The sequence below is a fragment of the Anas platyrhynchos genome, chromosome 4 (assembly GCF_047663525.1).
Source record: "Anas platyrhynchos isolate ZD024472 breed Pekin duck chromosome 4, IASCAAS_PekinDuck_T2T, whole genome shotgun sequence".
In the NCBI taxonomy this organism is placed as follows: Eukaryota; Metazoa; Chordata; class Aves; order Anseriformes; family Anatidae; genus Anas; species Anas platyrhynchos.
In genome coordinates, this window is record NC_092590.1 from 38,117,455 (window position 1) to 38,143,623 (window position 26,169).

Here is a 26,169-nt window from a genome sequence, read left to right on the forward strand (position 1 = left end):
GATGCTCCTTCAGAGTGAATCGGTGCTTCCCAAGGAACAAGCGAGCTCTGCTGCCGTTAATGGGCAAAGCTACTCTAAGTAGAGGCATGTCAAGGTCAACCAAATATTCTAAAGAGACTGTACAGGGAGGGCTAAGTGCCTTTTTTTCTGCTTTAGTAGGTCAGAGAGGGGCTGAATGTCGGGGTTAACCCAGGAATGCAGGTCTTCCAGCTGAGTGACTCCTCTTTTTTCTCCCTGCCCTTCCCTGCTGTGTTGCCAGGTGCCCGTTCTGCATCTACTCCACTAACCGCCCCGCAGCGATGGAGTGCCACCTGAAGACTCACTACAAGATGGAGTACAAGTGTCGGATCTGCCAGACAGTGAAAGCAAATCAGCTGGAGCTGGAGATGCACATCCGAGAGCACCGGCTTGGCAACCATTACAAGTGCGACCAGTGTGGCTACCTGTCCAAGACGGCCAACAAGCTGATCGAACACGTGCGTGTCCACACTGGCGAGCGCCCTTTTCACTGTGACCAGTGCAGCTACAGCTGCAAACGCAAAGACAATCTCAACTTGCACAAGAAACTGAAGCATGCTCCACGCCAGACTTTCAGCTGCGATGAGTGCCTGTTCAAGACTACCCACCCTTTTGTCTTCAGCCGCCATGTGAAGAAGCACCAGAACGGGGACTGCTCCGAAGAGGAGAAGAAGGGCCAGTATTCAGCCTCCAAGGAAGCCAGTCCACTCCTACCAGTGAACAGCTCCAGAAACCTTCTGTCACCCCTCTCAGTTATGTCTGCCTCCCAGGCTCTGCAGACAGTGGCGATGTCGGCTGCACACAGCAGTGGGGCAGAGCCAAACCTGGCGGTGAAAGCCTTGGCCATCAACGGCACTTCCCTGTGCTTTGATAAATACTGGAACTCAGAGTTTGCCCACCTTATTCCTTTAACAATGTTTTTCCCCAAAAACCACTACGATCTCACATTCCATCCACCCAGACCTCAGACTGCACCGGGAGGTGCCTCTTCACCTAAACACTCCTTCCTTGCCTATCTTGGACTAACAGAAAGGGCAGAAACTGTCTGAGGGCAGTTCCATTCTGTACCAAAAATACCCCGACAAACCCAGCAGGTATACATACATTGCTGCAAACCGTAGACCGAAGAGGTAACGAACACTTGTACTATACCATTAGTAAGGTTTAGAAAATGGCTTTGTGTATACTTATTGCATTGACATGAAAGCTGCTTTATTAAATCTTCAAGAGGTGACCTACTGCATACTTCTACCTTCAGAGGCATGTTCCCAGTACTCTTATCTAAGAAACTATTTTGTCTTGTTAAGCTGAAAAAGAGTGTCCTTAATGGCAATCAGCACTTGTAAGATTACATATTGATGCATTTTATTTTTGGTCTTCGTGTGTGTGTGGGTGTGTGAAAGAGAGTCTGTCTGTAGCGTGCCATGACACTGCTTTTGCACATCCCTTGTCTAGGCTTATTTAATTATTATTTTTCCCCTTTGAACACACTTGCTCCTTCCCTGCACTCTGTGCCTCCCTGAACTGTAGAGTTGTGGCAGGAGTAACTCTTGGTTCAGGGTGGCCTGGTGTATGATTTCAGTGCTGCTTGCAGCTTCCTTTAGTTGTTTGCTGCCTTGTATTGAGTTGTCAAGGTCTGAGGATTTTGGGTAGAGCTGATAAGGAAGAAATGGCTTTCAGCACGGCAGGGTGAGAGTATGACGATGAAAGCGTGTGTGTATACACGCACATGCAGTGTATGCAGTCTACACACCCACACAGCAGGCCCAATTCTTCTCAGCTGTTACGCAGGTATAACAAACACCTGAGCCTGGGCCATAGCATACATCTTTTGTTTTAAAAGGGCATATAAATATTATGTATAGATATATATATGCTGTATTATGCAGTGGTTACCTTTTAGTTTGCAGGAACAACTTGTATAACTAGAAATCTATGGTGGAAAAAAAAATCCAACAAAGGGGATTTTTACAAAGGGTATGGATAAATTCTGGGTATAAATACTCAGACTAAAAAAAAAAAGGCAGATTTGCACAGTGCTTTAGTCTTGCACTAGTTTGTTTCTCACTTGCAAAAAAAAAAAAAGGAAAAAATTCTGTGGGATGAAGGTAATATGACTGTATATTTGAAAAGGTACCAGTAACTTCTTTGAAATATAAAGCTATAAAAAAGATACTGTTTGAACCATACAGTTCTCTTTTATACCCTCACTATTTCAATTGTACTTGCAGATTCTATGGTCCTATCAATACCCTCTATGTTATTAGTAATACTTTATTCTTTTTTGTTAATGGCTGATAGAGTGTACACTGCTAGGAAGCTAACTTTATACTTATTTAATGCTCTTACTTTGTGGTCATTAAAATGACATGTTATATGTAGCACTTTATTGCAGGAAGAAGCAAATGTGGATTGGTTGTATAACCTTTGTTAATCTCAAAATGACAACAGCGTTCTTAAAGAAGAAAAGCTGACTGTTAATTGATTTGTTTCATAGACAACTTAATATCCAGGAAGAAAGATCAGAATTAAAAATATTCTGCATTAAAATTGGAAGTATAAAATATGAAGCATTTCAGAATTATCACATGACTTACAGGAATGCTTTCTTACTGGATTATCATTTTCCATGGTGTCTCTCGGAATTGGATCTTGCTGTCTTTCACCAGGTATTGGAGATGTCTGACTTAGTTTTTTTCAGTCCCCCCTCTCCCTCCCTTGGCCAAGCCACTGTAAGAGATGTGCTGAGGCGCATCTGATGTGCTACCCATCCACCCTCATGCTGTCCTGAGGCAGCTTCTTCTACAGGTTGTTGTGGGATGGAGAGATCCTGACAGACCAGTTGGAGCCAGTCCCTTGTTTGTGACAGCACTAATGTAGTGCCCCAGTTCAGGAAGGAATTTTTGTGGCCCACAAAGGCTCTGAGCCATACACGCAAGTAGAAACATAATCTCAATCTTCATTACTTCTTAAGTGAAGCATGTGTAGAAATACTTTTTGATGCAAAATTTGCATCATTTAATCTGTGAGCAAGATTCCTACATTTGTTTTGCACTGGGATGGCCAAACATCCTCCACTGTCATGACCAAACTCTCCCTGTACGGGGAGTACATCCTGATCTGTGCACTCCTGTTTAACATCCTGGAAGCTATCTACAAGGGGAGACATCCAAAAGAGTAGCCAGTTATTGTTTGGAATTATTAATTGAAGGGCAGAGAAGTCCCACCATTTTGTTTACATTCCAGCAGACAGTTTTGGTTCCAATGAGCATGTGGCAGTTCTGTCTGTCTACGCAGTAAAGAAAAGCCATCTGTTCCAAAGCATGTATAAACCTTAGAAAACAATGCAAGTAACTCAGGGCCCTGTTTGCCATGCTTTACTCCATCAGAACTCCTGGTAACCCCACTGGGAGTACAGACAAAATAGAAAGTGCTCTATTAGTAAATACACAAAGCAAAAAAAAAAAAAGGCAAAAAAAAAAAAAAGAGTATCTCAACAGCATGAAATATGCAATCTGCATCTGGAAACTATACCAGTTCTATACAATACGCTCAGCGCATCTATCTCTGACCCCACCATAGCAGAGGAAACACTTTCAACTCAAAAAGCTTATTTTTCAAACCAACAGGTAAAGTACAGCTGTCTAGGAGGAGGAAGTACAAATATTGCTAGGCTACTTTCTGTAACTCAAGCTGCAATGTAATTAGGGCTGGAACTTCCAAGAAGGAGCTGTCAGCATACAAACGCCATGTGTTCAACGATGGTCCACTGTAGCAGTATCTGACATAGTAATGTTTAATGTACCTGGGAAATTTGTTTAGCACTTTGGAAAGGATAAATTCATTCTTTCTGGTAAGTTATAGAAGTTTTCTCTGTAAGGAAAAGTGTGTTAGGAGGTTTTTATTTTTTTAAGAAAAAAGAAAAACGGTATTTATCAGAGCTCTTGCATATTAAAATAATTGGTTTGCAGTTTCAAGACTAAAGAAAGGAATGTTCTCCAGAGATACCCCTTCCTACTATAAAGACCAACAGTTCTGATAAATTCCCCCCCACCATGAAGCTAATTTCATACTGGTTTATCCCTATGCATTCTTTAATGAAAGGTAGTGTGTTTTTCCATTCAGTAATTCAGTTAAAGTTCTCAGTACTTTTTTCTTTCTTCTGTCTTTTTTTTTTTAACTTGTTGTATTATGTTCAGATATCCTTCTGTCAAGGTTTGTGTACATTAATAAAAATTTGTATTGTATAAAGCTTTTTGCATTATAAGGCTGTACAGGGTCATTTTGACAGTAACTGGTATATTCCTTTGCATCTTATGTTGCATTGCCAATTTCTAGTGTATCCAGTTTGGAAGTACAATATACTCTAATTAAAAAGGTTGGCTATACCCTTAGTTTCTTTTTTCTTTTCCTTCCTGGCTTATTATAGACCACCTTAAGTAGGTCTTAGGGTTAATTTACAGGGGGAGGCATGGAGGAGTATTCTCCAACAAGACAAGTTGATACACTGAAAAGAGGTAAGATGTTAGCAACAATTTAAATCAGACAGGAAAGCTGTGGATAAGCAAAGGTGTTATTGGCCACATTGAACACAAAAAGATACTTAACATCTTAAGAAAAAGAGTTTATAAACGCTAACCAAGGGAAAAAAATCTGGGTATGCATTAGATAAAAATTATCCATTAATAAAAATTAATGTTAACATTCAATAAATTCAGATTGTCTTTTGTCCTCAGCTGGGACAGCGTTAAGGTCTAATCAACTGAAAAACAATTATTTTTCTACTGGGAGAGGGATGTTAATTTCCAGGCCTTCTATCAGTACCTGGTAGTGAATGCAGTGCTGTTACTGCTCGTGTGCTGAATCCACTGGTCCTCGTTTTGCTGGTGACTGCTTATGTGAAGGGAAGGCTTCTACAGCGCTGACATTAGAATGGTAAGTTGACTGTGTTCACACAGAGACGCTCTTTCCTCTTGCGCTGTAAAACAAAATTCTGTTGGTTTATTGTTGTTGGTTTGGTTTGGTTGTTTTTTGTTTTTTTTTTAAAACTATAGTTATCCTAGCAATTAAAAGCTGATCATGCGAGTTCTTGGGCTTGATTTTGAAAGATATCTCAAGAGATTGATCCACCAAATGCAGATTGTATCTTGATGGTTTTAAAACAGTAACTGTAAATTGTTACAGGTCTGTTGTAAATGACAGTAACTGTTAGGTTAGTTGAGAAAAAGGTTTCAGAGGTTGGTTGAAAGGTGCGGTCCAAACAAGCAGAGAATGTGTACAGAGTGAGTCAAAGAGCATCTGGGCTGGCGGAGGAGAGGGGACGCAGCTGGTTCTCAAAGTGTTTGCGTCCCTGTGGCCTGACATGTAGCATGCAGTGCTGTGGTACTGCCCACTTTCTCTTCCGAAGAAAACAATTTCTCTAGGAATGGCCAGAGCAGAGGATTGAACTGTCCTGCCTGGACACACAGTCAGCTATCAATTAAGTAAGTCAGCTAGCAAGTCCTTTAGTTGCTCCCGACATTGTGTTTTACTGTTAGCTTTTGTTTAAATGATCAGGCCAAATCTCAACCAAAATATCAGCTGTCCTGTTAAGCTCCACCCCTAGCTCCCCCCACCCCACCTCCTCCAAACCATGTTTCTGTATTTGTGAGAGGAACCTTATCTGTACCCAAAGAGAGGTATTGGTAGCACATATTTATGCAGTAAGGAGCCACTGTCCTTTCCAGCAGGTGGCTATAACATGCTTGTAGATCTGCACAGTGTTAATCAATTAACTCAGGTTTCCCTGAACTGTTTTTTTCTGATATATATGCACCAATATACTTTTGTGTGGTCATAGAAAACATCTCAGTTTGTGTCTAGACCCACTCCAGATGGCAAGAACTGCCCTCTTCACATTCTGCAGCTCCATATATTTTGAATATGCCATCTATAGTAATTTAAAAATATTTAAAAGTGGAAAAATTTTGATTATTCAAAAGTTTTGTTATTTCTTATGATCTTGCACCTGCCATAAGTCCACCAGAACAGGGCTTAAGGCAGAGACTTTGAAAAAACCCTCAAAGACAGAAACTCAACCGTAGAGTGATTTTTGTGGGGGATGGCTTCATTAATTCAGAGCCATGTTTTAAAATACGTGTTGTGTTAAAAACATACCAGTTGTGCTCCTAACAAACAGGCATCTGCATTATATCATCTGCCATCATATCTGCTGCTAATTGGTTTCCTTGTTGACAAGTCTCGTCAGAAAGGTTAAGTACTGGCTGTAAAAGCAATCTAGCCTCTTGCCCGCGGGGTCAGAGCTCAGGCAGACTGTGCAGAGCCCGCACAGCCTCTTCTCTGCTATATATTTTCAGAGAGCTAATAAAGCGCCAGCGCAATCACTCGAACCGGAGGTCTGCCCAGCATGGCTTTGTCTGTGGAATGGCCGTAAGTGGAACGCCATCTTCTCAGCACAGAGGCACTCGAGTAGCCTGCGAGGGGAAGGTCTTTTGCAATGAAGTTTTCGAAACTAAGGTAGCTGTTTTGAAACAGCTAATTCTGGACGTGGGGAGCCAGGGCCTGAGTGTCCAGCAGAAGCCCCTGGAAAAGGGATGGGCGTGGATTTAGTGCCTTGAGGTCATACCCCCAGCAAGATAAGCATCTTCAAGGTGCCTCAGCTTGCGCAAGCAATTTGATTTATTAGTCACTTTTTAAAATCCTGTCTTCAGTCACCACCTGGGCCTAAGGAACCTGAGGGAAGGTTGCGGGGGACAGCCCGCTGCCCACTTCAATGGGAGGAGGACATGTCAGCTGGTGGACAGCACTTCTAAAGAGCCCTGACTGGCCTGGTGCTGGAAGTCACACGTGTTTTGGCAAATCTAGGCTGAGTTAACAGGTTACATGTGAAATAGTGCAGAATTCTACTTGGCTTGTGGGTTTGTTGTGTGCCTCTTGGGAAAATAATGCTATGTACACCAGGAAGCCAGCCAGTTGCTGGATACCAGGCACCACATCAGAAATGCAGCTGTTGTGCTGCCACATGTGCACAACAGCTGCCTTTTGAAGAACCTGGCTGTGGATATACTTACATGTATGACCCTCTTAAGTACCTACTGAGGAGAGAAGATAGAGGGAGAGAAGAGAAAGAGAGGGAGAAGAGAGAGAAGAAAGAGAAGAGAAAAAAGAGAGAGAGGAGAGAAAAGACAGAGACGAGAGACAAGGGAAAGAGAAGAGAGACGAGAGAGAGGGAGAAGAGAGGAGAAAGAAAGAAAAGAGGAAGACAAGAGAGAGAAGAGCGAGAGAAGAGAAACATGATTCAGAGCAGGCATAGAACAGTTGCAAGGGGCATCAACAGGAAATTTTCCATTAAGTTAAAAAACAAAAAACAAACAAAAAAGAAACACACCAGCAACAACAGTAAAATGCAGTTGTAGACAGAGGCATATGGGAGAGTAAAAAGTGATAATCTGGCATTTCTTGTGCAGCTACATGAAGGTTCTGCAACCTATTTCCCTACTTTAAGGCTGTATGAGGGAAGTTTTTCATACTAGCTTAAAAAAAATAAAACTGACTGTTCCATTTCCCTCCCCCTCAACTGTGATTAAAATAAAACACATTGCAAAACTCTGGGGGGAAAAAATACAAAAAAAGAAAAAAAAAAAGCTTTCCAATTTAGCATAAAGAAGACTATTTGATTTCTTGTAGTATTCTCTGTTTGCATATATTTCTTCTCTACATTACTTTTCAAGCCTCTAATTTCTATTGCATACCTTCTTTACCAGCACTTCTCAGACATCATTTCATTGGAACTGCAAACTTTGTGCTGTTGCTCTTCTGGGAAGGTGCCTGTTTAAATAAAGAATAGAAAAATGCTATCACTGAGCTCCTAGAACTTCATGCCAACATTCAGCACAGCCTAATGTGACCAAAACCAAAAATAGGCCTCACTTTCTGGCTGGTTAAAAAACAAAGAAAACAAACAGAAAACATAGCAAATGTTTTCTTGATTCTTTCTGTCTCTGTTATTTAGGACTGGAATTTTCACTCACACACTAGACTGGAGATTTTCCTTTTTAACAGATTTAACAGGAAGCCAGGTGGGAGGGTCAGAGATATAACCAGCGTGCTCATGCATAGTTGAGTAGGACTTTAGAACCTATTTGCATATGACTGTATGAATGAATGTGAGCATGCTTTCCCTGGCTTGCTCTCACTGCCTCCTCAAGCATGTTGCTGCAAATAACCACACTAGCCTGGTCTCACCGTGATCACAAAAAGCCTGCTGCTTTACCCATGACAGCAGCACTACCAGCGCAATGCCCACCAATTTGCCACCAAGGCAGACCCCAGGGCTGGAGCCAGCTTCAGGCACGCCCTGCCCCATTGCACATCTCACGCTGCGTAGCCTCATGCACACAGAGTTTGTCTGGGCACTGAGAGCAACTGCTGCTTGAGGAGAGAGCACAAAGTCACTCGGCTTCCCTGTAGGAACAACAACTCTAAAATTGTGGGGGGAAATTCAGACAGAATTTCTTGCTAGAACCAGCAAAATAAATTATGCTAAATTATCCATGTTTTGCATTTCCAGTGTTGTAGGGATTAACATTTTCCTAACATCTAGACTTCCTTGTACACAGCATACAATTGCATTCCGTTACAGTTAGACGCAGCAGTTGTTTTAGCAATAAAATCACAATATCTTTTTTTTTTCCTGAAATTGAGGAAAAATAAAATGGCATGGGAATATAAATAAAAATAAATAGTTTTAGGAGTGCACACTCCATCAGTGTGATTTGAAATAATATGCATACAGTGGTGTCTATCACTCATGCCTGTGACACTTCTAAAATACACCAGGATAGCTCCATTCGCATGTATTATCAGCGATGTCTGTTTGCACTCTGAATATTTAGTAAGCAAGCATTAAGACTTCATGTTTTTATATCTAGCTACCTTTTTTTAATGGGACTGCACACCTAGAACTCAATGAAAAGATCTGAATGTAATGTTAATGCAATTTAAAAATATGCATTGCATCTTTTAAGTTGACATGTCAATTAAAAATAAATAAGATCCAGTTATGCGGTAATACTATGGCAAGATTGCATTTTTACCAGTCAAGTTTCATTCTTATTCAAAGTGACAGATTCCTCTAAGACAGACAGAGCCATGAAGAACAGTCCTCCAGCCATTCAAACCAGGAAAATATAATTAAGGGTGCACGTAATCACTTACCCAAATTCAGACACATTGGAATACCTCGTTCTGTGTTAAACACACGGTTATTTTCCTGTGACTAGTCTATTAAAGCTAATTAATTTCATAATACAATTTAATTCTGATCCAATTTTAACTGGAAAGCAATGCTATGTACCCTACCAAAGGTTACCACACACTTCTACAGGTGTGCACCTGCTGTTCAGAGCACCTTTGTTAGCACGGTTGCAGCAGCTTTGCTTTATGACTGAGCCCAGGAGTCGGTCCCAGATGGAAGACTGGTGCAGGTGTTGGCCCAGCTCAGCTTGTGTAACTGGGAACTTAACAGGAAAAAAAGGGATCTGGTGGTATTTTCTTCCAAGCTCTGTTTAGCTAACTAAGGTTCTTTTGGTGCTGCGAGAGTAATTTATACCCAAGGTCTTCCTAACATGAGTGTGCAAGGCAAAAGTATGTACGTATGAAAGGAAGGCAGAACTGGCCTCTCACTGAATCTGGTCTATAAACTTGCATCTCCAGCACGAGTTCCACAATTTACATGAAAACCCACTATGTGGGAAAAAGTACTTTGCTACAAGCCTGCAACCCAGTAATATACTTAATTGCCCCCTCAGTGCTCGGATTACAAAAATAGTTCCTGATGAGCCTTCCCCAAACTATTTCATAGCAGCCAACCTTACATGCCCAACGCGGACAGCCCTGTTCTGCTCACTCTCACCATGAATAAACCATTTTTCACTCATGAGCATCGCTGTTACCCTCCTCTGGACCTCAGCACTTGCACGACAAGGTCCCTTTGCTCACAGTTTCCTTTCATAGGTGGCAGAAGTGTTTACCCTCCTCGACTGGCCCATTCACTCCTCAGTTCCTGCCAGTATTCTGCTCTCAGGGTGATGCTGCTGACTCACACTTCAGAAGAAAGAAAGAAAAAGATCCATACATTGGGATTACTCAGAGGTTTCTCCCAGTGGAATGTTTTGCTGTCGGACAAGTTTCTAAAGACACAGGAATTTCCTCTGGAACAGAATGTGCAGTTCCTGAGGAGCACTACCAGCCATGGGCTGCCTGACTGCCTTTGGATCCAGCTCCCAAAATCCTTTACACAGAGAGGGTTTCCTGAGCTTTCCTTAAAAATGGACCTTTTCCACCAGAATTTTTTATTTCGTCACTGTAACAGGCAGGTCCTCAACTTCTACATTTGCTGCCGACAGCACGAGTCATGTGAGTCCTGGCATTCACTTTTTGTCACCTAACCAACAGCTTCTCAAGAACCGTGCTCTTATTTTGGGATGTCAGGAACGCTCCGCATATAGGGAAGCAAAACAACATGGGTGTGGTATGTTTTTGTATAGTTCAGAGTTCATTTTTCCTGGGGGACTATTTTTTTTAAGCTTCCCAGGACAGACTAACAGAGGGATTGAGCCACCTAACTTTTGCTTTTAATAACCAAATAAAAATAAAGCAGAACCAAAAAATGTTGCTGGCAGCCACAAAGAGGACGGGACTCTGAAGTCGCCAGTGCAAATGTTCCCGAGCTGCCAAAAGCTTGCACGGTTCAAAGCTCACTCTTGGCACTGCCAAATGACCAGGGACTACCTCCTCCCAAGTCACCTGCCAATTCATGACAGGGCAAAAACTGAAAGAAATCCCTTAGCTCTGCATCTTGCTCTAGAAACCTCAAAAAGAAAGGCTATTTACCTCTAACTCCTCTGAGATCTGCTGTCTGTACATGTTGACATTGAATTTACTGTGCAAACACTGAAACCCAGAGAACTGCTACCACAACAGTGCTCACAGAAGCGCACATACCTTGCCTCCTCCTGCTCTGTTCTTGCAGAGGGCAGCCCAAGAGTCATCACAAGTTGCAGTGTCATAACAAGTTCAAATCAATTATCCTGCTTCTACAGAGAGACTGCTAAATCCTTCCAATCTTCTCTTCACAGGCCCAGTCGTGGAAGTGGACTTACTGAAGACGTCTCTTCTGTTAACAGAAAAGGAAAGAGCAAGTGCAATGCCCAGTAGTGCACATAATATTGTTACTGAAGTGAAAGCTGAAGGCTTACACCATCCCAAGGAAGCCTTCAACAGGAAGCTGATGGTAACCTCGTTTGTCCTTCCCTCCAAGGCAGTAAAGAGGACGGCCAACAAAGAAAGTTACCCTCAAGCAAAGGTCTCCTCCTGCCTTTTCCAAGGTCTTTGGAAGCTCTCCCAGGAAGGCATGAGGACACAGAGAAGCCTCCCACCTGTGGGCACAGGCCAGAGACAGCTGCTACGTGCTCTGAAGTTGCAAGGAAGAAAATGTCACCTTTTTCACCTCCAGCAGGCAATCTGGGACACCAGGCAGACAGCCCAAGAGGGGACAGCAGCCTGTCCACACACCAGACAGGAAACCCCATCCATTTGCCCCCACTGGTGTTTCTCATGGTCTTGTTCTTGTGAATAAGCAGAGTTTCTCCTACTAATGGAAAATCAAGCGTGTGTGAGACCCCACCCAGGCTTCAGGTCACTAAGTGGAGGAGTCAACACTCAGACCTGCAACCAACCCTTTCCTACCTGCAACCCTGCAAAGTAGGTTACTTTGGTCATGAGAGGTGTCAGAAAAGAGACTGATGCCCACCTAACTAGGAAATGGAGGCTGCATCCATCATGGTTCACAGGCTGACTGAAGCAAAAGGACTGGCTTTTCTCAATTTCTAAGACAGGGACGCCAGCCTCCAGGTACTTCCAGTCCAAAGCACAATTCTTTTTCTCCTTTTAAGACAGAACAGTATGGCATAGTTCCAACCTACATCCTAGAAAGGTGAAGAGCAGACAGCCACACCAGCTGCTCAGGGCACCTGCTTCCAATGATCTTCCTTACACAATTCATGTCAGACAATGAAGATCTTATGTAAGGACTGATCCATCCTCATCCCTGGTAGCACATCTTATTTTGTCTGAGCTGCCAACTGCATCTTATGCCCCCTCAACTATACTGGATTTATTTTAGGCAAAATATGAAATAATGCAAACATCATATCAAATACTGCAGTGCAGTAACTTTTCTTTTTTAAACACTTTAACAACTTTTTTTTTTTTTTTTGTAGGATGAAACTGCAGGCAACCCATGTCAGCAGCCAAATTAAAACAAGTCTTTCTGAGTGAAAGGTGCTCTTTCTCGAGACTCAGCCTCACTCATTAACTCCAGATTCTTCAGCTTTTGGGAGATGCAGGATGACAGTTTTTAGAGGAAGCCTGATTTTTATTTATATACATCTATAAATAAGGACTTCATACCCTAACACAAGTGACTTTATCGCATGATAGTTCTGTCTTTTGAAGAGAAACAGTCAGAATTTGGGCAGGGACTAGTGTGGATTCTTTTCTTTCCTAACTCCAACTCAGAAATGCATTTTCCCTTATCACACCTAGCAGCAGAAAAGAGGGCTGCATCTGTCAGGTGCCTCGTACTGCCAGAATCACAACCTGCCTTTGCCAGCGAGAGAGAGGTCCGTCAGCAGACAGTGATGCAGAGATACCATCAGAAAGGAAATGAAGGAGAGGAGCTTTGCAAAAGTGGGAATTTACTCTTTGTAATTAAAAGTAGCATGAATTCCACACTGGCTCAAAGCAGCTTTCCATCTAAGCCAGAAGTAAGGAAAAAGGGAACAAAATACAGGGTACAGTTCACTGCTGAAAGATTGCAGAAATACACCGTCATGAGAGTTATAAAATATGATCACACAGAAAAAGAGTGGGGTGAATAGTTTGTGTAAGGTCACAGCATGTAAACAGAAGATATGAAGAAGGGAAAAGGGGATGGAGAGGAGGATCCAAATTAACTTGGATCTATTAGGGCTAAAGAACCGAGGTTTCCTGGCTAATAGCAATGATTTGAACTATTTAACCAGGGACAGGTCTTTTGAAAAAGTTATGCCCTTAAAGTTATTTACACAACAGCTGGGAGTCTTGATCTTGCCTGCCCTGCATCTCCTCTCCTCCAGCTGCAAAGCCTTTTATATTCTCAGTGGCTCTTCCCCATCACAAACACTGAACGAGCCCTGGTCGAAAGCAAGACAGAAATGTAGAACCCGGGAGAAGACGAGACCTGAGGCAATTGATTTAGGGCCCTGTTCACTGTTTCCTTTAGCACACTTCCCCTGGTTCTGAGCAGTCCAATGTGCTTCTGAGGGAGCACTAAGCAGTTGATGTGTTGGGGGGGGGGGGGGGGGCAGGAGAAGACAGTAACAAGTGGTTGTTCCTTTTACCTTGGCTGTAAATCTGAGTACAACACAGCGCACTGCATCAATTCCAAACAAGTGCAGGCAGATATACAGCAGGCTGCTTGCCCTGACCAAGCCATAGAGCAAATTAAAAATAAGACTGTCTAGCAAGAGGTAAAAATACTCAAATCTGTTGCAAGTCCAAGTCCAGATTTAAGGAGGTCTGAATTCTCCTAGTTCTGGAAAAACATTACTAGCATGACAGAGCACATGTAAACCTGCCCACAGATCCCAACCAGCCTGATAGCAGGCACAGGTTATAGTCATTTACATAAGTACTTTAAAGGAGCAGTGTGGTGGAAGAAAGCTATTCACCAGAAGGAAAAATTAATTTCCAAATCAGCTCAAATTGAATCTTCAATACAGATAACGTGGTACCTATATCTTGGTGGATTTTAGGGGGAAGAGAAAGAAATTCCGAGGAAGTTCGGTTTCCCCTGAACTATCCAGGAATGTATACATTACAGGAGATCTAGTCACCGATGCCAAGCCTGCTTTTCTCTAACTCCACCAGATCTGGTAATGGATTACAAAATCTTTTGCAGTTTCACTGCACGGCTAGTGTTAAAATACTATGTTATGACAGACTTCTAGGAGGAAAGTTGAGGATTGACAGCAACTCCCCTAGTTCTCTGAAAGGATTCATTCCATGAAGAACCACTAAGCCAGCTGATGCCAGAAAATACAAACCACACAGACCTTGAAGCCTCCCTTTCTGCCACAGGGACTGGAGCTTACACTGCCCAAACAGTGAGATCAGGAGCATGAACTGAGAGACTCACTAAAGAGAGCATTTGTCTCTTTTTTAGGATGTTTTTTCTCAGGTGTCTCTGGAGTTCCTAGTAGGGAAGGCAGATGTACTCAATGCTGAAATTATGTAGCCATCAGCATTCACCAGGAATCATTTGGCATCAATCACGAGAGATTATTTTTTTTTTCTTTCCTCAAGCTGAAAGTACACTGTTTTTCCTATGCAGGACTGTTTGGCTATGTCTGGCTGGCTTGATCAGCAGGAGGAATGAAAGCAGGATGGCTGAGCAAGTACCAAAATATCACTCAAAACCACTAGCATTTACAGTTCAATCTATGATTATTTATTTAACAAACTTCCATTGTGAAAATTCAGTTGTGCTTTCAAAAAAAGAAAGAAAGAAAAAAACTAAAAAATTCTGAATCCACTTATAGAGATGAAAAAAAAAATAAATTATAAACAATACAATACAAACAGTAAACTAGATAGAGGCAGGGATCACTTAGATCGTTTTTTCAAAGCAGTAACTATTATGACTGTTACCTCTGAGAATTAAACAGAGCAGGCTCTCCAGTGTTTTGACCTCCTGTAGGTCATGTTCACAAGTCAGTGACTGTAAGAGCCAAGCTGGCATTCCCTGCCCACAACAATAGATCCAATTACTTCAACCAACATGCATTAAAAAGCAAATCCAGCATATAAAGCTCGTATTGCTTTGTTAATTCAAATACGTAGATCTGCAGATATAAAGATGAGAGAACAGCAACCTTGCCACTTCCCTATGCTATACATGTTCTGGTTTCTTAACTTTCCCTACACATTTTGTTTTCCTAATCATCAATCTATGTTTTTTTTTTTTTCCTTTGTTTTTGTTTTTGTTGGGGGGGAGGTGTGTTGTTTTGTTTTGTTTTTCTCTTGGGGTTTGCCTGTTTGGAAACACTTCACCCTAACTCAAACCAAAACAGGGCTGGATAAATTGATTCAATAACTATTTGTTTTGTGAATGCCACTCTTCCCACCATTATTCACTGGAATTTTTCAGACTTGGCTAGCATAAAACACCATTTGTTCTTCTGTCAATTACAGATGCACAGATATAGGTGCCCAGTAAAAAAACAAACTCAAGCCTCGTACTTATTACTCCATGACCCTTCTTAAATTGCTAAATAACCTGGAAGTTCAAATAATTCACTTAGAGGAAAAACAAGAAACAGAAACCTTCAGTAGTAGACTGCTGAAGCCAAAAAGCTAGAGTGCCACTACAATTTCTAAGTTCAGGAGTTATAGAATATTATAACAAGAAAGAAAAGAAAAAAGAAAAAAAAAAAGAGATCAAGCAATAGCTACCAGGCACCCCAGCTCCAGGTACACTGGAGGAACTGATTCTGGCTGTGATTAAATCTGTGACAATTCCTTCACAAGTACTCACCTTCCTGTCCCCTGTCCTGCTGTGTGGTGATGGGGGTTTGCCTTCCTTCCTGGAAGCCTTGGGGAACACCCAACCTGGTGCCTTTGTGGGCTCCCATGCTTGCACCTCAGCTGCTACACTGCCCAAGTATGCCAGTGCTAGCTTGCTGTCACACAACACAGGGAAAATGTTGCCACCAAACCCCTCTATTATCAGCCTCCTAGAAGAAGGTAGTATACAGAAGGTATGGAAGGTAATATACAGCCTTCTCCAACAGCCCGTATTTTTCTTCTAGGCAGACAGAAGTCTGCTTGATAGCTTCAAAGTGACTGTCAAACTTCAGTGCCATGACAAGCACGTACTCACAGAGGAAGAGGAGCTGAACAGATCTGAAGGTGAGTCCAATATGAGGTCCAACATGACAGTTAACAGGGAGGCTATTTAACGCCTACTTTGTGAATGTGTCTGTTTCCTTTAAATAAAGTGGTTTTAGAAGAGACAAAATAAAAATACCTACTGAGAGTAGACAAAACTAACTGTGGAAGTGATACCGCCTCAGAAAAATGCAATGCTGCCATTTTTGCAGGGTTGCTAATTATGGATTATTAAGGACATTATACAGTGACCTATTAATACAGCTAGAGCCCTTTGTTGCCCTATTATCAATAACAAATGGGAACTTTCAGTACTATTTTGGGAAATGACCTTTCTACACAGCATTGTAGTGCAGCAAGAGCCAGGAACCTCCCAAGCTGTAATTCCAGCTCCACCATTGACTTGCTGTGTGGTAAGGGGAAGCTGGTTTAACCTCTCAGTCGCTGTTTCTTTTTCTGTAAAGCTGTAGTGACACTCGCCTACTCAAAGCACGGGGTTCTACTGAGTTCAAATATTTGAGCAGAGCTTTGGGGAAGCTAAATGCTAGATCAGTGTGATACTGCTGCAGCTGCTTAAGGCTCTTAATGTGGCAGAAATTCAGCTGCAGCTGGAAGAACATTGAGCACAGCTGCAGGAGTCCCTTTCCACAGGTGAGCATCTATAGGCACCAGTTTTAGGCTATAAGTCCCCACCTACTAACATTTAACTTGTCAGGGTTTTCAGTTACAGAGCTTCTCAACACATAAGAAAAAAAGATTTGGTACTTCTTCCCCCTCTATGTGCCCTCAGCATTTGGGGTAATGTTTTACAAACTTGTTAACTTGCATAATGTTAAAAGATACACCTAAAATAACAGCGTGCAGAGACCATAGGATGAAAATTACTGGGATGAGCAGAACACACAGTGGATACTCAGTTTATGCAGTGTGGTACATTTCAAAGGTCAAAAAAAAAATACATGGTTGGGTTATAGGAGGTTACAGAGATTAAAAAAATAGTACTGAGATTGTAACAACACCAGCTCTTTCTCTCTCACTCTCTCTAAATAAATAAAAGTCACAACTAAATGAAGTCATGCTGGAAACATGAATTATTTAATTTGCTTTGGCAGGCTACTCCTAGGCTTAATCCCCTCAAATTGTGGTAAAAGGTGGGAAGCAACCCGATCCATTCCCAAATTACAGGAACGTGCGTAAACACACAATAAAACTATGGGAAGGCTGTACTCCCAACTTTGAAAAATTCACTCACTTAGCTCTTTTCCAAGGTGCAGGGATCAAGTTATTTTCAACATCTCACTTCTCTCTTGCCTCCCTATAAAAGAAAAGGCTAGATACTGATAGAGTATTTGAGAGTTGTCTAACAAATTCCTTTCAGAAATTCACCAACAGCTTCCAAATAAAACCAACCTCGTGGCTTGAGATCCATCCCGCTGAAGGAAATTCCATTTCAATATCTTTGCAATTAACAGCACAGCTCATAGCCCCAACTCTGTGTCCCTGATCCAACAATTGTTTAGGAATGAAGTGAGTTCCTCAGAATGGAAGATTTAACCTAAAAGCCCTGGTACCACATCCACATTTACGTGAGGAAGTTCCCGGGCTGAATCATGATTCTTTCATCATGATGATCCTCTAATGCCCTCAAAAAATCTTTAGCTATTATTCAAAAGCACTTTATTTTACAGACAGACAGCAATATATCTGACACACTTTTAAGCATGACAGGGTTCAAGTTTTATAAGAATTAAATTATAGCAGTTACTGAAATCTATGTTAGAATTTAATATTTAATATCTCTACTGACAGATTGCATTTACTGATTTCAATTAACAGTGCCCAGAGATACCTTATCCATGTTTGTAGGCTTGAACTAAGGCAAAATTTTCAGATCTGGGCTATGGATCCATGGATATGTAGAAAAACAAAGGACAGGAATATACATTAGCTTGCCAGCTACTGGGCATAACACTTTGGAGAGAAAGAATAGTGTTTCCTCTACTGGGCAGAAAGCTCTGACTTGTGTGGAACACCCTGCTGGGAACACCCAGGCCTTGAGAGTCACTTTTGCTTCCTCAATTTATTCAAGCAACATTTTGGAATTAATTTTCTTTCAGATGAAAACTTCATGGAAAAAAATAAGTTTAAATTCCATCAGTATACCAAGAGAAGTTGTCCAAGAAGTCAGGCAGTTGATCCAAGTGATCACGGTAGACCCTGACTTGGAGCAAAAGCATCCCTCGGGTGGCATGACCCTGCGGAGGAGCTGCCACCCCGGATGCAGCGGGAGCACGGCAGGACTGAGCGCTGCTGTACAGCACCATCTAAGGGCTCGCTGCAAATACTGCAGCTGAGGCGAGAAGGCTGCAGCTGTTCCCAGAGAGCTTTCAGGTTCCCTGTCACATTGTGTGCCCTTTAGCTCTCCCGTTAGAAAGCTTCCTAAGCCAATTTGTTTTCTCTGTAAATCACAGTCACTGATTCATCAAGAAGAACCTAGCAAATGAAGTTACTGCGAAGTTGGCTGAGGAATAAAATTAAAAAGATCTACCCCTGACATTTCTAGCAATTTGTTCCTCTCTACTGCAATTTCTTGGTATGCAAACAAAGTGTTTACTACAGAAACTCCAGATTGATAAAACTAAAAACCCAGAAAAGCCTTATTCTATCCAGCTTGTCAATAACTAATTCTGCATTTCACCTTTTCAGTGCGATATTACTTTTCTTTGTAAATTGTATGTCTTGTTTGTAAAAATCTTTCCTTTTAGGTGATTTTATGATGAAATTTACATGAGGAAACACCACACTGACTTGAGGATCCATTTACTCCAATCTTACTCTCAAGCAGCAGCCAATAAAGAAAAAAAAAAAAGGAAATCAAAACCATTCAAACTGTCCCACAGAAATGTCCTTGCACTTTAGATGCTTACTAAGGGATACATGTTCAAAACATTAGATGAGAGAGATCCAGATTAGATTCATTTACAGGATCTGTGCCTGTCTCCAGAGCAATATTTTCTAAGATGAAAGAGTTGGCAGTGGACCAAACAAGATTATTTTAATTATTCCAGTTCCCCTTTGAAATTTCCTGTCTCATTGCCCATGAATTTGCTACCTCAAAAGTGGAAAACTGACTCACTAATAGGACACAACTCAGGCAGCCTGCATTCTAGGACCCCTGTTCAATCACACTGAAGCACATGCTCAGATGCCACCCTTCCTGATGTGAGGATGTAGAGAAGTGGTACCATTTCCAATAGGAGCAAATGCACAGCCAGGAATTGTGTGGAGTGGAAATGGGTGTGGAGAGCAGTGGCTGAAGCTAAACTAAAAGCCATGTGCATCCTGCAAGAGATGAAACAGAGCCTTTCCACTTCAAAACATTGTAAATCAGAAGAACTGTTTAATCTTGGTACAGAAATAAAGCATACAGTGGCTTTTAGCTGTACTAGTGCTGTGCAGTGGGCATGGTCAGTCCAGTTGCTGCAGATGTGGAAGTGACAGCACTAAGAAGTCTCACAACAAAGACATTTATTTTGTTTATAAGAAAATGACACATTTGAATGGAGAGCTAAAAGGAAAGGTGAATGGTTGTATTTTAATGATCTAAAGTTTGAAACATTAATTGTCAAATCTACTTATTCTATTGCCACCATGCACAGAAAGAACCGGTCAGGTAATCTGCATTACAACACTTAACAAAAATTATTTTGCTTTTACTGAAACTGTTTTTAAAAGCTTCTTGATTTTGGCCCAAGTTCATTCCTTATCCCATATATCAGAAGTTGAAAACGTGATTTCAGCTATTGGTTTTTAATCCTGCAGATATGAAATACTAGCAGCTGTTGTTCACTAGACAGACAAATCACAGCTCGGAGGAATAAAAAAAAAAAAATGCAAACACAATTTGCTGTGTTCAACAACCAAGGGCATGTAAAGTTATTTCTCATGATCTCAGGTAGCAGTCCAGATTTCCAGGTAGTTCATTCTTTATTAAGATTTGTGAAATTAAAAAAAAAAAAAAAAGCCAGATATGTATAACAGACATATTTGCAATGTAATTCACATTCCAGTTTGCTGTTTATTTCACTTCTTTGAGCTCTGCCAGATGCCATACACCTGCCATGCCTTTGACATGACACACAGGACAAGCCAGTTTGTTTTGTGGCTGCCTTTTCCAGAATGAGTATATGATCTCAATTGTGCAATGAGAGCAATACTGGTGTTCTTCGTTCATTTTATGAGTGGGTAGCTGAACAGGAAAGCTTCTCTTCGAACTTTGTAGTAGAACAGACTCCAGAGCATAAAGGGCTTGTGACACGCCTGCTGACCTTTTAATATGTTGGCCTATATTGCTTAACTGGCATTATTACCAGCTACCAACGACTCCTGAAGTGTGGGTTGAGGGCATAAGTCCATAGCAGAGGTGATGGGGAGGACAGATGAAAACTGTCAGCCTGAGCAGGCATTATTGTCCACTTACTGTCTACAAGCATACAGATGTGTCTGGATCATAACATTTTGGCAGAATAAGTATAAAAATACTTAGCTGTCTCTTAGATCTAAAATTAAAAGACAAGCATCTGGGTAACAGTAAAGCAGCTCCCATTCTAAGCTTCTGACATCATAAGGCATGTTAATCGTTGCAGTTCATAAGGTCACCAAAAATCCTTTGTCCAGTTAAACTAGCAATTGGTGTTTTAGAAGTATGGTGAAACGTGCAACTTGCTGCTTAACCTACAGACCCTGCCAAACTTGATGAGAGGGGAAAAAAAGGGAAAGTTTTCTTGACTTGGTGTAGATCCCTAATCATTTTCAACTACATTCAATATTCTTTCTAGCTCAGTTTGTGAAATGTCACCTAAGAGATATAGAACAGAAAATTCTTAGCACCCTAATTTCCCTTTCCTCTGGAATATTTTACCTACTCCAAAATACTGGGAAAGCTTCTCTAAATAAGAATAAACGTGTGACGTGTGAAGTCTGTTTTTCCTGCCATGAACGGAGCATTTGACATGACAGTCTGGGGGCCAGCCCAGCTCCTTTTCCCCGTAAGTGGCAGAATACATCTTAGCACAGTTGACTCATCTCTAAACTTTTCAATCTCCCCACCTTCCCAGGATGGTGCCTATTTTCTTCAAAGACTTGATGAGAGAGAGAGAGAGAGAGAGAGACAAAGAAGACTAAAGGGGAAAGGTAACAAAGGGGTCAAGAAGAGATGGTTTGCCACAAATGCAGACACTGAACAGTGGTTTCACTTCAGAAATCCTTGTCTTCTGCTGGTGAGCTCTGTCCATGCTAAGGTTCACCAAGGTCACAGGAAAAGAAAAGGTTGCACTTCTGTTGATCACTGCTGCTAAGCAACAAGTCATAAGAACTAACATTAGGCTTGTCTTCCACCACTTGCAATTAGAAAACTACAAACAGAGTCTTTGTGTCACAGATTCAGGACTGAAAGAAACTTTTAGCAGTGTGCCTCTGTAATGCTATGAGCCACGCAATCAGTGAGACAATCTTCTCGTTAAATCTACATATCCTCAGCCACTGCTGCCAGCCACAGCGCAGCTCAGCTCAGTACTCGGAATATTTAGGTCTAAGTTTCTTTCAGTAGAAGAAGCAAAAGAAAAATAATGTTATTCATAAAGATAATAACAGATTATCCGAATAATTTTTAAAAGTAATAACTTAAAGAATTAAAACTTTTTTTTTTAAATACTCTACCAGTGAAAGACATCTAAATATAACAGACACAGAAAGTAACGAATATATGGTATGTAAGTCAATTTGCCCTAGCATTTTCAGGAGAAATACAGGAAATTCATCATGAAGGGAAAGTGCCAAAAAAGAAGTGCATTCTGAGTAGTAAAGCTTTTGCTTTTTGCTACAGGTGAACAATCATGTACTCAGACTCCAAGGACTTATGAATACATTAACTTTTCCACCCGTAGAGCATGATTACAAACAAAATCACCTAATTCCAAAGTACAACTGTCTAAATTATTAGTCACCCTCAACAAACAAACCTAAAAGACAGAAAAGGGAATTGAATTTATCTTTTCTTTAAACCTCACACAGCAACACTACGTATCACATCAATTTGTGAGAATTGCTAGTGAAATGTCTGAGATAATTCTTATGTTCTCATGAGAGAGAGAGAGAGAGAGTAGACATCCTTCTTGCAGTTCCATTATACATCTCCTCCGTTGATTAGGATGAATGTCAGCTCTTCTTTTCCTCGTTTATCCAATGAACCATACCTAAGTATGGCAGCTGGGAATAAAATATGCCTATCAGACTTCCACGTTAAAAATGTACTGTAATTGCTGGTGAATTGTTTCATTTGGAAAAAAAAAAAATTGTTCTCAATCCACAAATTTTGGTAATGTTCTAATATGGCATTGGTAGGGGAGGGCTTATTTGTAAATCAGCTGTAAGTAGTATGACCACTGAGTATCTGATCTACTTTTTACAAGAGGAATCCTGTTACAAGTTAAACTGTACACTGTAGATTGTTTGAATTGTACATTCCAGGGGAACATATTGATTTTGCTTTACATGCATGTTTTATCTACCCCTATTTGATCATGTCTGACATGATAGCTACTTTAGAACATCCGGAAGAAATGGTTTTGGAACCACTAAGCTCTGTAAAAAAATTTTTCATTTTAACTGATGAATTATGTTATTTCTTGACTGTGCATCCAAGGGAGGAACAACAGAACAACAAGCAAGAAAAAGTAAAGAAGAAGTAAGTATATTTACACCAGAACAGTTGCTTTAAGAAAGAAAGCTTTAGGAAGGGAGTTGCATAAGGTTAATTAAAAAGAAAAAAGTTAACATGTATGCTTTAGCTTTGCTCAACACCCCTCCCCCCAAAATCTCCAAACCCACAGAAAGACACGTAACACACTGCAGATTCATAAACAAGCAACATACATGAGGAAAACAGAGCGAGCAAGCATGTGTGACAGGAAGCAATGAATTTACAGAAACATGAAGGCAGATCAGCTATCAAGGAAAGGTTTTCTACTACTTAAAGCAGGACATTACCGCAGAACAGTAGTCAAGAAGGGGTCACTGTGTCCTGTCACTAAAGACAGAGAGATTAGATATGAAAGGAGTAAGTCACACTGAGAGCATGAACTTGCTAAGAGCATTTTTTCAACCTTAAGTAACATGGCCGTAAATATACATGGGGCTCAGAGTAAAGACTACTGAACTGTAACCCTTATACTCTACTGACCTGTTTCTGAATCCTGGGTAAATCACTTGATCTCACCACACTTGTTTTTCCAGCTGTGAAACACCAGCAACATCTATTATACAGGGACCTGGGGAAAAGTTTCACACTTACATATAGCTTCAAGACTTCAAGGACACAACAGTTTGTGCATCTGGAAAGTTTGTTCCTCACCTCCCGTATCAATTTGTCTAACAGTTCATCGCATCTCTAGCTACAAACGGTCTTGCTATTATTTTCTCATACAGTTATTTTCTTATACTGCTTTGCAGTAGCTGTGGTTTTAAATGTTAATGTGAAAGAAATTTAACTCTAAAAACTAGAGAATATGTCAACATCCTACTCAACAGATTTGTTTACTGTTTTTTTTCAGAACCCTGTGTACTTGAATACAACGCTTTAGTGCATTTTACCCCTTCTAATCCCCCAGAGTTAGAAGTGATGAGCTGCAAATGCCACTTCCCATTCTGGGAAATACGGAATTGTTTACTAAATTCTAGCCTACTAGCTCAAGCTATGCAGTCCTTCTGAAGACAATGCACTTCCCCATTTTGTTTATGTCAGTGAGGACATAAACAAAACTGCAAAACTAATTGAACAGTTGGCTTCAAAACATTCTGTGGCAATATTCTACCAGCTAGAAAACAAAACAGTTGATTCGTACATGCAAAGCTCAGCTCACAGTTCACACAGTACAGCTTTTCAATTTGGTAGGGGAATCACTGAAAAACAAAGCAGGGATCATCATTTATCATGCCATTTCTGAAGACCCCTTTCGGTATAAGGCATTTTTCTGTCTACTGAAGCATGAAACACAAACACATAAAGAAAGCAAATCTGATTTTCATTCAATGCTCTCCTTTAGGAGGAAAAATGCAGCTGAATGAAAAGTAGAACTTACTTAAAACCATTGTACTATCTTGTAAGAGTTCATTAGTAAATTAACTCTACTCCAAGAGGAGTAACAAAATGAGACACTGATGACCGCATGGCTTGAGTAGACAAATCCTGAAGTGGTAAAAGGTATTCTGCTAGAACAGCCTTTATTCAAACAAAGCCACAGGTTCTATTTTACTTGCATGATGGCTGCCATATAGCAGACAAGGAAAAAAGCAGTCCCTGACAACAGAAAAAGAAGACAATAGAGAAGACCTGATCTAGCAGATAAGTGCAAATTAGGTCACCTTAAAAATTGTCACCTGAAATAAATGGACTATCAAAAAGTTGAGAACTTACCAGTTAAAAAGCTGCTGCTCTCATCAATTCATTTTCCATCCGTCTTTTCCTCTACTAGGTACCATCTAAATACATTTAATTTTTAAATCTGAGAGGATAAAAGAAATCACTTTAGGTTTGGGGTACTCTTTGTCATATTTATTAGAGACCTAAACTGTTTTTAAATATAAAAGAAACATTTTTTTCCACAACACAGCAAGGCAATAATCAGATCCCTTTGCTTCTGGCACCCCCTGAACACTTCAGGTACTTTCAAGTAACTGATTGCAGCAATCCTAAATTACTCATTTGGGATGTAAAGTTTAAGAAACAGGAATAAGGGGGTGGGGGAAGTTGACAGTCTGTGTGGTGGAAACCACTAATACCAGCTACACTGGTGCCAAATTTCTTTAAAAATAAATGTCTCAGCTCCACATCCTGCAAAACAACACAATGCACTTTGTTAGTATCGTACTGCAAATATATAAAGAGGTCCTTGCTATAAATTACAAAGTATTTTTACTTTACACTGCAGTTTACATTTTACTTCTTGGTCATGCTTCATATTCTCAGAGCAACAATACGGAGAATTTTATTTATGGACAACAATACAGAAGCCGTCCTACAATAGGAGAAATAACTGAAATGCTAGCACTGAGGATGAAGACTTTTTCTGTATTTAATTTATGCCACTTTGACAAACCAAAGGAAAAAATGCCCAGCAATTTCAACACTCATTCATCTTTTCTGATAGCTGCTATATTATACCTACACTGGAATGAAAATTCTGAAGCACAGAGGCCTACCACAAAAAAGTAGACTTAGCTGGGGACACAATATAACAATTGGTGCTAAGGGAAGAGAAAAAAAAAACAACTGTCTCCAGGGGAAAAAAAAAAAAAAAAGGAAAGTAAAAAGCAAGAGGATCAAATTACACAAATTCACTGCTACCCTGGAATTGTCAGAAAAATTCAGACTCAGGTTGCCAGAACTCAAATGTTGTGTGAAACACATACTACTTTGGAATTCAAATAGGTAAAACTGAGCTTAAATAAGGAATGAAAGACATCATCCCACTTAGTACATGTACAGAAAATCAGGACTATAAAAATTATTACTAGCAATACTTAAAAAGTAAGTTAATTCATGTAAACAATAGATCCATAAAATATCCTTCTTACTGCTTTTCTGTCAAGTCTCCACAAATCGTCATTTTTCTGTTTTACTCTTCATATTTCATAGGTACCAAATGAACCCTGTTTTCTAGTTCACGGATTAAGAAAATGACACCTCCAGATTTGTTCTCAAGGTTGGGGGAAAAGTACTTTGGGTTCTAAGTAGCCACATTTTCTACAAGATCGGAAAAACCTGCTGGCCATTTTGTTTGAAGCTGAAAAAGTTACTTTTGTCAGATCAGAACCTCAAATCATTATTACTAAGAAGTAATAGAATAAATCAATTACTCTAGTACAAAATCAACTGCAATTAAAACATTGTAGATGGCACTGGTTCCATCTGATGTCTGTATTTTAAAAAGTCTAATTAAATTTTGCTTTTTTATTAAAACGTCTATTTAGATTCTGGGTTGGTTTACATTCCCTTCTCCCAGCACATAGTAAAGTAACTCCTAACCAGTTATCAAGCACTATGCTCTATTTATATGTACACTATATATTTAAAAATAAGACTGTGTCAGGTTCTATCAGGGA

General features: G+C 40.5%; 1 protein-coding gene and 1 long non-coding RNA gene across 17 annotated transcripts in view; one reads left to right on the top strand and one right to left on the bottom strand.

The window, feature by feature from the left end:
* The window catches only part of ZNF827 (zinc finger protein 827), a 163,867-nt gene extending 159,461 nt beyond the window's left edge, over positions 1–4,406 (top strand). For 12 of the 15 annotated variants that reach the window (XM_072037410.1, XM_072037409.1, XM_072037412.1 and 9 more), the window contains one exon: positions 260–4,406. In XM_072037410.1, coding sequence (XP_071893511.1) covers positions 260–1,067 — 808 coding nt within the window. In that variant the 3' untranslated portion in view covers positions 1,068–4,406. The remainder of the gene's footprint in view (positions 1–259) is intronic. The other 3 variants (XR_011809081.1, XM_013094894.5, XR_011809080.1) reach the window with 2 other exon arrangements.
* LOC119716738 (uncharacterized) overlaps positions 1–24,475 on the bottom strand; it is a 33,524-nt gene extending 9,049 nt beyond the window's left edge. The window contains exons 1-5 of one of the 2 annotated variants that reach the window (XR_011809084.1): positions 23,249–24,475; positions 17,261–17,323; positions 11,023–11,194; positions 7,770–7,845; positions 4,843–4,996 (exon numbers count right to left, since the gene is read on the bottom strand). This is a non-coding gene — a long non-coding RNA (uncharacterized lncRNA). The remainder of the gene's footprint in view (positions 1–4,842; positions 4,997–7,769; positions 7,846–11,022; positions 11,195–17,260; positions 17,324–23,248) is intronic. The other variant, XR_005265257.2, reaches the window with a different exon arrangement.
* Positions 24,476–26,169: the final 1,694 nt, after the last annotated feature.